The following is a 12744-nucleotide window of genomic DNA, read 5'->3' on the forward strand; positions in this document are numbered from 1 at the left end:
CCAACGCTTATTCCCGACGCATGGTTAAATACGTCGCCAAAAAATATGTTTTTCCCGACGATTTTAGTTAGCGTCGGCAAAACATATATTTTTCCCCACGTTTATAATTAGCGTCGCTAAAAGTGTATATTATTAGCGACGTTTTAACTTAGCGTCGGTAAAAGTGTATAGATTTCCCGACGTTTTTTTATTTTCGTCGGTAAAAGTACGTATGTTTAGCGACGTTTTAGAGCTGGCGTGGCTAATAATGTGTATATATGGCAACGTGTAGATAAGCGTCGCTAAAAGCTTATTTTTCCCGACGTCCCTGTTTTAAGGTATATTTTTAACGGCGCTTTTTTATTGATCTGCGTCGCCAAAAATCGTTCCCCCCAAAATTCATTTGTTCCCCTCCCCCAAAATTTCATTTGTTTTCCCCAAAATTCATTCGTTCCCCTCCCCCCTAAATTTCATTCGTTCCCCCAAATTTCACAGCCGCACCATCCCGCCGACCCCGTTCCCCCACCCCCTCGACCTCCTCTCTCCCCTCGTTCCACCGCCCCATCTCGCCGTCCCTCGCCGCCCCATCCCGCCGCCCCCGTTTTCCCAACCCCTCAACCTCCTCTCTCCCCTCGTTGCCCCCTACCCGACCTCTTTCTCCCCATGCCACCGCTGCTGCTTCCCTACGCCGCCGTTGCTTCCCCCCTACCCGACCTCCTCTCTCCCCATGCCACCGTCGTCCCTGCTTTGAGTGGTTGTTTGATGGGCTTTTGGTGTTCAGATCTGTACCTAGGGTTTGAAGAAGTCGATGGAGGCGATGAGGAGCCTCGAGCGGAGTTCGTAGCTTCATTCAATCCAAAGCGTCGTTCCTCTCAGGTAGTCACTCTGTGGTATAGGGCACCTGAAATTCTCTTCTGATAACTTGGGCTGGCTTGGGTTTAGGCCAGTTTTTTTCCCTTCTGATAACTTCTACTGGCTTCTCATCTTCTGAGCTCTCAAGGCGAGGTTAATTCTGTACATTTATCTTTTAAATGAGATTTTTTTCAATACCCATGTTGAATTTTTTTGATTTTGTTGAAATGGGTATTGCTTGGTTTCAGGTATCAGTGCTCCTACGTCTCAGTCCTTCTTGAATTATTTGCTGCTGGCGCTATTTTATGGCGGTTTTTTGATCTACAGGAGGAAACCTCTCCAGGTATTTATTTTTTAATTTCTATGTATTATGTCCTACAATAATGAATGAGATTATTCTTCTATTCTAGGACAGTTCAATTCCTAAAAGTAGGTGTTTCAGTAGAATAGAGAAATTTGGTCATCTCAAGGGAGCCCTTAAAAAGTGCAGTTGCTATTGATTATTTTAGAATCAGGGCTAAACTGCAGAAACTGACCTTTTTTCTTAGATAAACACTCAGACTTTCGACGTCTGTGTATGAAAGAAATAACCTAACATTGTTTCCCTTTAGATAAATATTGAGTTCCAACATCCGTGTATGAATCGAAAGAAATAATCTAACATTGTTTAGCATTAGACAAAGCATTATTTGAGAGACATAGATACTTTTCTGGAGATTATGTTGATGAAAGATAAACGAGTACTAGTTTTTACGTGCAGTTGGAGGTAGTACCTTGATGAAATTTTATATACAGCACTAGGCATTTATTTGTAGTTCTGGTAGAATTGGAGGCAGTTTATTTACTAACAAATGAGGAATAATTTACATCTTCTTGAATCTATCCTTTTGTTTACTGTGTCCTACCAGACAACCAAACAGAATAACAAAGACTTTATCCTCCTACAAAAGACTTTCTTCCCCCCTCAGAATTGATTCTTCAAGAAGATAGTTATTCCTTGCATATGCTTCTGTTCTTAATGTCTTTTAAATTTAAATTTTTGTAAATTAATGTTCCTGCCACCATCAATCTCATGAAAAATGGGCATATACAAGTTCAAATTTAAATTTTTGTAAATTAATGTTCCTGCCACCATCAATCTCATGAAAAATGGGCATATACAAGTTCAATTGTTCCATTATTTATTACGCAGTTCCTGCCACCATCAATCTCATGAAAAATGGGCATATACAAGTTCAATTGTTCCATTATTTATTACGCAGTTAACAAATTGGTGATGCTTTATGATTGATACTTGATGTTGCTGTTGAGCCATTTTTATCGCCATAGAATATACTGCACATCTGACCTAATCTTAATGGAAATATGCTTGATGAAGACGACACGGACACTGAACAAGTAGGCTTAAACACATTAAAACCAGGATATTTTCATTGTCATTCAGAATTACCTCCTCGACCTTCAATCATATGTAGTTATTCCGTTCTTGTACCTAACATTTTAACTAGTCTGATTTATGTGCAGATGCGTTGGTATTACTACCTTTTGCTTTCTGTTGTTGATGTCAAGGCCAATTTTCTTGGTGAGTACCTACATTCTAATGGATTAATCAATATGATTAAAGCATGTCATAGAATATCTTACTATATGTTTAATCCAGTCTGATCTTTTATGTTTAATCCAGGCATTAAGCTTATAATTACTGTTCTTCAAACTGATGTTTTCTTTTGTACAATGATCAAGATGTCTAAATTTGCATTCTTTCCACAGTGGCCTAAACCCAAGCCTCCTAGGGTGAGCCAATTATTGCTTTCATGCTGAAATTTCTTCTGTTAGTCAGGTTTAAGTGAACCTTGAAGGACACTATTTACTGTCTGATGTGCAGGATCTAGCAACAGTTGTCCCAAATCTTGAATCAACTGGACTTGATCTTCTGTCTGATGTGCAGGATCTAGCAACGGTTGTCCTCTTAAGAATGTGAACAGTTCAACACAAATGCTGACACTAAATTATCTTTGACACTCACTGCTTCAAATGTGTAATTAATTGGACACAACTATTTCATATCTGCAATGTAGGGCTATATCTCATGTTACAATTCCACTTTTGTAATACTTAGTAAGGCTTATTAATGATCTTTATGTTGCCAGAAAATGCTTCAGTATGAACCAGCTAAAAGAATCATTGCTCGGCATGCTCTTGAGCACGAATACTTCAAGGAATGTAAGGATCTTGGAATGGTACCATGATTTTGATCGTCTCTCCTCCAACTGTATACTAGTATACTCACTCATCAAGGTTGCAGATCGGTATTGTTTGTTTGATTCATTTGTTCAAACTAGTTGTTCAAATAGTGTTGCTTGAGCTGTTTTCTTTTATTGTCTCATTATTATTATTATTTTCTAGATGGCATGAGAGCCTCTATTTTTTTTGTTTGTAGAAAGCTCTTACCATTTTGTTTGGGATTTGTTCTGCCCTGGTTTTGATGATTCTGCGCAAATGTTGCCCATGAAGACTGCTGTTAAAACTTTGCCATGTTCTCATGCCAAAAGTAAACAAACTTTCAAGCGTAAACATAGTCTCCATTATGCTCTAGCTAGCGCTTCTGATTAGTCTCTAGCTAGCGCTTCTGATTAGTCTCCATTTTGGCCTTCCTCGAGTATATTATTTGACTTGTTCCTTTCTGTGGTTTACTGGTACGTTGCTTAACAACCTAAATCCAAGGTTTGCCTTGATATGTTTATTGGCCTTCGTTTATTATTTTCAGTTGCGGTTGTTTAAGCATTTAGTCACATATCGCCTTTGAATGCTCACTTTTCTTTGACATATAACTGCTATTCTCATACCTCGTAAATTGTCCCCTTCTGTAGATTTTCAAGCATTTGGTTTCTTTGGACGTGGAGGATTCAAAAGATGTGAAGTCAGGCTATACTATTACATTTGTGAGTTATTCTGAAATTTTAGTTTATTGTCTTCTGTTCATGATTGTATTATCCATTTATTATCTACTATTTATATTGACTTTCAACCACAACTTGCTCAAGTCAGGCTATACTATTATGGATACAAATACACTGCCAGTGGGGCTTGCACAATTTATATTAGGGATACGCTAAATCATTTGTTTAATATGGATCATTAATTTCATAATGCTTAGCTATATTATATACATCCTAGTTTTCATTTTACACATCTTTTTTTTTGTGATACAGGTTCTTCAGCTGGTTTGGTGAGACACAACAGAAAAATCTTTTAGGAGGAATGTCTGATGAGGTAAAAATAGAGTTGTGTTTTGCAGCTTGTGAAATTTACATTTTCTTCTAGTTATGAATTCTTAAATTGACTCAACAGAACATTTACTGCATTTCTTTTTATCATGAATTTAGTCTAGACTTTTTTTGCTTTTCCTTGTTTTCTATTGTTTCTTGCAAACTTCTGAATACATGTACTTCCGAATACATGGAAATAATAAAGCTGGAAGGTTTTATATATATTTTTAGGTTTAGAAAACATAAGCTAAAATGGAAGAATACATACGAAAAAAATAAAGAACAGAATGGTTAATAAGGTCTTGGGCTAAATAATAATTAAAAATCTTTTTTTCTTGAAATGCGGGCTAAATATTTTTAGTAAATCACTTTCATGCAGCACGAGTCAATGTGGACAGGCTTGATAGTTTTAGCTTAGGCTTGCCAGCTTGGACACTTTGTGCAAACGGAGGAATAGGAATATGAAGCAAAAGGAAGAATTATGCACCAGATGAGGCAGAGAAACATAACAGACGGGATCAAGCAACGAATTTGATCAAGCAAATTGTGTTTCTTTTTTTTTTCCTTTGTGGATTACAAGCAAATTGGAATATTTAAATAGGCCTTTGAGTATTGACTTGGAAATGGAAATGAATGTAACTAATTTGTAATGGAGTAAATTCTTTGCTTATCATAATATGCAACGTGTTTGGAGTATAATTTGATGTTCGGTTTCTTTGTTGATGTGAATGGGTGCAATTTTTTGTGGATGTTCAGGTTCAGTGTAGGCTTGTAGTTGACAGAAAAGATAATTATGCGTTGCCAAAAATTATACCTTTGCTGACGTTAAATTGCATCACTAAATTTTTAACTTTTAGCGATGCACTAAATTGCGTCACTAAAAGTAACACTTTTGCCGACGTTATATTGCGTCGCTAAAAGTAATATATTTTAGCGACGCTATCTTGCGTCGCCAAAGATATAGCTTTTAGCGACGCAGAATGAAACGTCGCTAAAAGCTATACTTTTGCCGACGCTAAATTGCGTCGCCAAAAGTATAATTTTTAGCGACGAATAGTTTTGCGTCGCTAAAACCTATGTTTTTGCCGACGTTTTGGTTTTCGCCAACGCAGCATGCGTCGCCAAAAGTACTACTTTTGCCGACGCACCCTTGCATTTGAGAAAATTCTGCATACCTTTTGCCGACGCAAAATATTATGCGTCGCTAAAGATGTACTTTTCCCGACGCATGACGCGTCGCCAAAAGTGTTGACTTTTACCGACACAGGTTGTTTTACGTCGCCAAATACTTTCCTTGACGCACTTTTAGCGACGCGTTAGCGACGCTGCATTTTGCGTCGGGAAAGATTTTTGCCGACGTTTTTTAAACTTTTGCCGACGTTTTTGTTTCGTCGGAAATGCTGTATTTTGTTGTAGTGTCATCTGCTCGAGGAGTCGTCTTAATTACGAGGGGGCGACTGATCCCACATTTCGAGTCGGTCATGATGACCCTTGATCGAAATATGGCTTGTCTGCTTGTCTGGTCGGGAGACTTGACCTTGGCTGGGCTTATGAGCCTCTAAGTTAGTTTGGACCATAGCTTTCTTGAACTTATGCAGACATTCTCCCGATACCTCTATCTTTGGATGGTAAATTACCATAACAATCGTTAATACTAGGGGATGGTTGGGAATTAGAGGAAAGTCCTAATCGTATTTGTGTCCTAATCTCGGACGTACCAAACATAAGCATTGATTGAAATCCCAGACATTGAAATTTCAGTCGTTTTTTAGTTTTTAGAAATCATAAATTTTTATTTAGATTTGAAAGGAGAGATTGATATTTAGGCTATCTAATTTTAAATTTCAAATTTAAGATTTAATTTATCTAAGAAAAACCCTACCATTCAAACTATCTACTTTAACTGATAAGAAAAAGCTTTGTTCCTTTCTTCTCATAACATAGCAAAAAGATGTATTCTTTGTCTATTCCATCATAAGTATTTAATGTATTAGTTAATAGATGATCAGTCATCTCTCTTATTACACTAAAATTGCTTAACGTATTAGAATGGCATATTAGCCTACATATATAAATAAGAGAAATTAAAACTATCTATGCGAATACGGGCTTAATTATTGCGTTATTATTATGCAAGATTGTTCCAGCACCGCACCGTCTAATCGGATTCGGGTAATGGGGGCAAACGAAGCAAGCTGGGTAATAATGTCAACGTAGATTTGCATGCCACAAACGAAAAAGAAAAAAGTGAGGTTTTGAGATTATTTTCCAGCGTCGCTTCTTCGATGCATACGTGTGAGGGGGTGTTTGTTTCTGTGTATTTGTGATGTTTTGCATTGAAAAATAAGATTTACAAATTTAAAATCCTAGATTCTTATTAAATTCAATGTTTGTATGGCATTTTTCATGTCACAGATTTCGAGTTGCAACTTAGGATAATTACATTAAATATAATTCTCTTAAGTTATGCTAATTTCGGTTAGATTTGTAATTTCAGTCACATATCCTTAACAAAATTCATATACAACCAAACAAACTTCAGTTTGCATTTTATCCCTCATACCAATTCTCTTAAATATTCATGACAAACAAATAAGATTTTGAGAATGTATTTTTTAAAATTCATTAAATGCATCAAGACGCAATCCACCAACTAAACAGTCTCTCAATCTCTTGAAGACGCGAAAATAAGGAAAGAAACTAACTCCATGCAGTTACTTTGACAGTACCTAAAATCTTATCGCGTTTGAATCTTCTATCCCCAAGTTCGAGATGATTTTATTAACCATTAGCATTTACTCTTTAGTGAAATAGATCGTATCATATCATATCATACTCTCTTTAAAAGTACGAGTTTGGAAAAATCTTTTCATGGTCAATATTACCTTTAATTTTTTTTAATATTACATTGTTATTCTAATCTATTCTAATTATCCTATCTTCTTTAAATTGGTTATTTAATAATTTATCATATTTATAAGTTTATTTATTTCAATTCAGCGAGAAATCTAAAAAACATACGCTAGCTAGAAACTGAAAGTTTTTTTGACTATGGAGCAAATATCTTGTAAATTTTAAAAATTATAAAAACACCCCTAAAAATTTAAAATTTGTAAAAAACACATTAAAAATTTCAAACCTATAAACACACTAAAAACCTACAAATAACACAAACAACCTCCAAAAATTTATGGAATTTGCAATAAACACTAAACTTTTACAAATCGTAAAATAAAACCATCAAAATTATAAATTTATAAAAATCCTGATAATTTCTAACCTAACACTACATTGAAATTATAAGAATTACAAATATTCCCTACATAATTTATAATTTATAAAAAACACTCTTAAAATTTTAAAAGTTATAAACAAATACTCAAAATTCAAATTTTATAAAAAACACCCTGAGAATTTCAAACTCATTGGTAAATTGAAAACATAGGAAATATAAATAGTCTATAAACAATTTACAATATGTAGAAAATGCCTGTAAGCCTAAAAAATTATAAAAAACCCTAAAATTCACAATTTACCAAAAAAATTCCATGAGAATTTCTAACCTATAGATACTAAAATGAATATACAAATTACTAACCTCTAGAAAATTAAAAATTTACAAAAAATACCATATTCTCTTTAAAAGTATAAGTTCAGGAAAAACTTTTCATGGTCAATATTAGTCATAACTTTTTTGAAAAGAACACAACTAATTGAAAAATCTATTAAATTTAAAATTTATAACAAAAATCCTTAAAGTTTAGTACATTGCAAATTACTATTCCAAAGTTTGAAAATTTTTAATGGTTGTTTGTAATTCCTTGATTTCAATGTAATGTTTAATAGTTTTGCATATTTTTAAATTACAAAAATTTGGGCTGTTTTTTTATAATTTTTAAAACTTTTGAGGGTGTTTCTTTTGTAGTTTTCTAAATTTTCATGTGTTTTCAGTGTAATGCATAGATACGTCAATTAATGATGATATTGAAGAACAAGTCGTTCTTAAGATGTATTAGATCATAGTTAAGTATGCACATCACTATTCCTAGGCAGTACAATTTATATATACAAAATTTTTTAGACAATCTATATAATGGTTAAAAGTTTTTTGACTTTAATGTATTATTTTTTCTAAATTGTACTTAATATGAACCCACCATATAATTTTGAGAGTGGTCATCATAATTTTAATATATTTTGATTGATTGATTATATATGTATATAAACCATATATTACTTTACTTTCTCGCATGAACTAATATTTGACGCTTAATAATTTAAATTATTACTTTTAAATTTGAGCTCTAATAACGCTTATTTATTAACCTATAGGATAATATAAATCTCAATTCATATTTTTTGCTTGAGAGTTATTCCATAGTTATGCATATTAAATTAGTTATTAAAATAATAATTATTTATGCTTAAATTAGGATAATTGTAGTTTGTCACTCACTATAAAATTTTCATGAAGATATATACATTACTTCCTATAGCTATCCGTACTGCCATCTATATTTTATAATTAGTTGTTAATTTGATATATTAGATTACTTTTCCTTTGTCGAAAATTCTTCTTTGACTTTCGGATTACGTAATCACTATATTACAAGCGTAGAAAAAACCTCACTCTAAATGGCTTCAAGCCAATGTTTGAGTTGAACTGAAGTATATATTATTGTTACTACGTGTATATATTTTTTAAGAAAATCATATCAATACGTTTTAAACAGAAAAGAATATTCTAACATCTGATTTTATAATAACTCAATATAGCCCAATTGAGTGATTAGCAAAAAAGAACTTATATCAGAAAAGCGTGAATAATAAGATAAAGAGGAAAGGTAATGACATTGCAAACAGTACTACCAATAACAAACTACAATGTAAGGTTAACCTATTTTATGGAGCCCAACTACTAACCATAAGCATCGAGGTTTTCATATATACTTTATAGTTTATTTAAAAAGATCATATAATCTTATATAATAAACTTGATTTAATACTGAATAGTAATATTATTGTAATAATATCGTTATTAGAAAAAAATTTTCATAAACCAGTATATTCTTTACAATATATAAACTATGCACTCCAAATTCTTGTGTCTTCTATAGAGTCAAAAAATTTGAATATAAGCCTCTAACATTTTGCTCTCACAACAACAAAATTAACTTAGTAGATGCGGATATTCTAGATGAGTTATATGTCCTATGTACAATACAATTGCCTTAGGCAAGTGAGTTATAATAGCATTTTTAGGATAAATTTTTGAAAGCACACACTTTTAAAATTTAAATAGCAAAAACGACACTTTGTAAAAAAAGAGCAAAACCGACTATTTTCAGATGAAAAGGGTCAGTTTTGCTGGGGAAAGGTTTTTGCGAAATGCATGGGACTAGCAGTCCCGTGCATTTCATTGCTAGTCTCGTGCATTTCATTGCTTTTAAGCCTCCCATGACCCCCCTCACAAACGCCTGTGACCGACCCCCCTCAAATAATTAACCCTCTCCTCTTGCGACCCCGCCGACCCCGCAACTCCCAACAACAAACTAGACTGTGGAACAAAATAAAAAGATCTAAAGCACGGACCTTCTCCAACGTCGCCAGCAACGTCGGCAGCCCCCCCGCTCCGCCCCTCCCGACCCCCATCCTCCTCAACGCCGATCCCGCCGACCTCCTCGATAACTGTCGCGCAGCAACGGCGGGAGCAAAAGCCTTGTTCCGCTCGCCATTAATAAACCACCCCTCCTCCTCTTGGTCACCGCAGCAGCATCCACACCGGAGGCGACCACTTCCCTCGCCCCGAGCCCCGACGCTACCCTATTCGACCTCTTCCTCCTCATCGCTTTCGGAGGCTTGCTTGCCGTTTGCAGCTTGCGGGTTTGGACCGGGTCGGAGGATTCGAGCTCCGCAAATTTGTAGAGAAGCTGGTCCGATGAGGACTTGGGCACGTGTTGTACTGTTGCTTCCATGAGAGAGAGAGAGTGAAGGTTTAGAGAGAGGAGAGGGGGGGTTAATTGTTTGAGGGGGGTCGGTCACGGGCGTTTGTGAGGCGTTTGTGAGGGGGGTCACGGAAGCAGACATAAAAGCAATGAAATGCACAAGATTAGCAGTCACGTGCATTTCGCAAAATCCACAACCGACTCTTTTCATCTGAAAATGGTCGGTTTTGCTCATTTTTTTTACAAAGGTTGTTTTTGCTATTTAAATTTTAAAAGTGGGTGTTTTCAAAAATTTGTCCCATTTTTTATTCACATTGTTTGGGACAATATTTGATAGAGACCTTTCATCAAAGAAAAAAAATTTATATTTAGAGCACATGACGAAATATATCATAATCTTCTTGCTCTAATTTTACAAGAAAATAATTCTTAATACTTTCAGTTTTACTTCTATGATATAGAGAATGAGCTATAAAATTGAAAGAGAATATTAGATAATGTGAATATGATTGAAAGTTAATGTGAATATGAGCCAAACTACAACTAAAAATTTAATGGACATATTGCAAGTAAATTTATATGCAAAATTCCTTTGCGAATTGAATAATCACCCATCTTTTGAAGACATTAAGATACTAATAAACAGAGATGTTGTACTAGATCAATGTGTTTATAACTCACAAATAATATATCACGTGGCCACAGCCTGGGTTGAAGGAAACAATAACAATATTTCATTTGAGAGAGAGATTATTGAGTTGATGATCAATCTCACAAAAACTATATTTTCTTTTTTATTTTTATTATATTTTTATCAATTTAAATAATCATGATATTCAACTACGTGTATTGCACGTGCATGTCAACTAGTATGTTAAAAAGCAAAAGTATAGAGTGCTCACATCCATTTGTGGGTTTGGTTTGTAAAAAGACATGAGATCAAAAAATCCCAAATTTGTATTAATCCCTTTGAATCCTTTGAGCCTTTAACCTAGGGGTGAGCATCCGTCGGTTCGGTTCGGTTCGGTTTTTACCAAAATTTGAACAACCGAACCGAACCGCTTACAATTCATCAAAACCGAACCGAACCGTTGCAAGTCGGTTCGGTTCGGTTTGTTCGGTTCCAATTTGATGATAGCCAAAGGAAAATACAAGGAGAAATTCAGACTTGAGGTTCAATCATAAAGTCCAGTTAGATGCATTTTGAAATATTGAAATTCTACTCAAGCTAGAAGCACCCATCCCAAATTTAAGGATTTCAAGACTATCACTATTCCATATAGGCACATGTACTAGAAAATAACAAATATGCAGAAGAACAAGAGTTGAAGATTGTCAAACCTTTGAGCAATCTGCAACTGCCTTTTTATACTCGTCGACCTCCTTATAACAAGAAGCTCTGCAAATCAAAACCTCATGGGCGTCAGCACTATCTCCACTCTTCTCAATGTCCTTATAACAAGAAGCTCTGCAAATCAAAACCTCATGGGCGTCAGCACTATCTCCACTCTTCTCAATGAGAACAACAGCCCAAGATAGCCACTTGATAGCATCAGCAAACTATCCTTCTTTATAATTATCCATTCCTTTAGTTTTCGCCATTGAAGACGTGACTCCTGCCGGAGGAGGAGGAAGCCCTTCGAGCTCAGTAGTCGTCTCACTGTGATCTTGCCCTCCAAACTCTGCACCCACATCCCAATCATTCATCTCAGCAAACTGTGGGGTTCCAGAAACCCCTGACGAGTTCCCTGTCGTCGTCGAAGAGAACAGATCCAATGGATCAGAGGCTTGTTGATCGGTCTGATTGGTTTGCGGCTGGGAGTGGGAAAGGGGGAAAGGGAATGAGAGTTTAAGGTTTGAGATGAGTATTTGGGGAGTGGGCATTGGGGACGGGTCGGGTTGAGTGCAATTCATAACTGATTCACTGGGTATTTAGAATTAGAAGAGTTCGGTTGGTTCGAGTCGGGTCAGTTTAAAAAATTTTCAACCCGACTCGAACCGCTATATTCATAAAACCGAACCGAACTGTTAATTTCGGTTCGGTTCGATCAGTTTTTTCGGTTTGGACCAAACCATGCTCACCCCTACTTTAACCCCTTCTTCAACCCTACAGGTAGCTACTTAATTTCAAATTGTACTGATTTATGCAACAAATTTATTTTCATCATTCAAATTTGATTACTGTGAGGTATGAGATTGTGCTTGGTCATCAGCGAAGGCACGTTGCATGGGTTTACATCATTAAATATTTTCATTACACCAAGAGCCTGTTTGGATTTGTAGTGGGTGAAGGGAAGTTAAGGGAAACTAGGTGAGAGAATGGAAGGGAAGGGAAGGGAGTTCCCTTCCCCTTGGTTACACCCCAATTTGAGGGGTAACAAATTTTATACTATTAGGGGGTGAACCAAGGGGAACTAGGGTGAATAACTTCACCTCCTAAATGTTCCCAAACAAGATGAATAGAGGTAAATGGTTCTCCTAACTTCCCTTCACCCTTATTCCCCTCAATCCAAACAAGCCCCAAAACTCTGAAGTAACGGGTGAGGATTATAATTTCCTACTCTAATATGTATTTACATGATGATTGTCCTTTTCATGAACTGAAACCCGAACTTAAGAAACATGATTTTATTATCCTAAATCTACTTTAGATTCCCGTCCCAACGAATTTGAACGTGGGTTGATCAGATATTATGTTA

General features: G+C 35.5%; 1 protein-coding gene across 8 annotated transcripts; it reads left to right on the plus strand.

Annotated features, from left to right (window-relative positions):
* On the plus strand, positions 514 to 4805 carry LOC109849700. 8 transcript variants are annotated; one of them, XM_020419562.1, is made up of 9 exons: positions 514 to 984; positions 1080 to 1174; positions 2356 to 2413; positions 2516 to 2625; positions 2717 to 2808; positions 2982 to 3129; positions 3702 to 3773; positions 4044 to 4104; positions 4480 to 4805. In XM_020419562.1, the coding sequence occupies exons 3-8, from the start codon at positions 2356 to 2358 to the stop codon at positions 4062 to 4064; spliced, it is 501 nt and encodes a 166-aa protein (XP_020275151.1). In that variant the 5' UTR covers positions 514 to 984; positions 1080 to 1174; the 3' UTR covers positions 4065 to 4104; positions 4480 to 4805. The 8 variants fall into 8 exon arrangements, 7 of the variants coding, with proteins under 7 accessions (XP_020275151.1, XP_020275152.1, XP_020275150.1 ...); XM_020419563.1 differs by having other exon boundaries at positions 514 to 855; XR_002249204.1 differs by lacking the exon at positions 4480 to 4805 and having other exon boundaries at positions 2575 to 2625; positions 2717 to 2905; positions 2982 to 3140; positions 4044 to 4072.

This window comes from Asparagus officinalis, chromosome 7 (assembly GCF_001876935.1).
Source record: "Asparagus officinalis chromosome 7, Aspof.V1, whole genome shotgun sequence".
Classification (NCBI taxonomy): Eukaryota; Viridiplantae; Streptophyta; class Magnoliopsida; order Asparagales; family Asparagaceae; genus Asparagus; species Asparagus officinalis.

Bases quoted from the DNA above. Each gene is read 5' to 3' on its own strand.
- LOC109849700 (XM_020419560.1), top strand. From the start codon at position 2,197: ATGCTTGATGAAGACGACACGGACACTGAACAA. The intron at 2,414-2,515 runs GTGAGTACCTAC...TGTTTAATCCAG, and splicing joins TGTCAAGGCCAATTTTCTTG to GCATTAAGCTTATAATTACT. The intron at 3,774-4,043 runs GTGAGTTATTCT...TTTGTGATACAG, and splicing joins CAGGCTATACTATTACATTT to GTTCTTCAGCTGGTTTGGTG.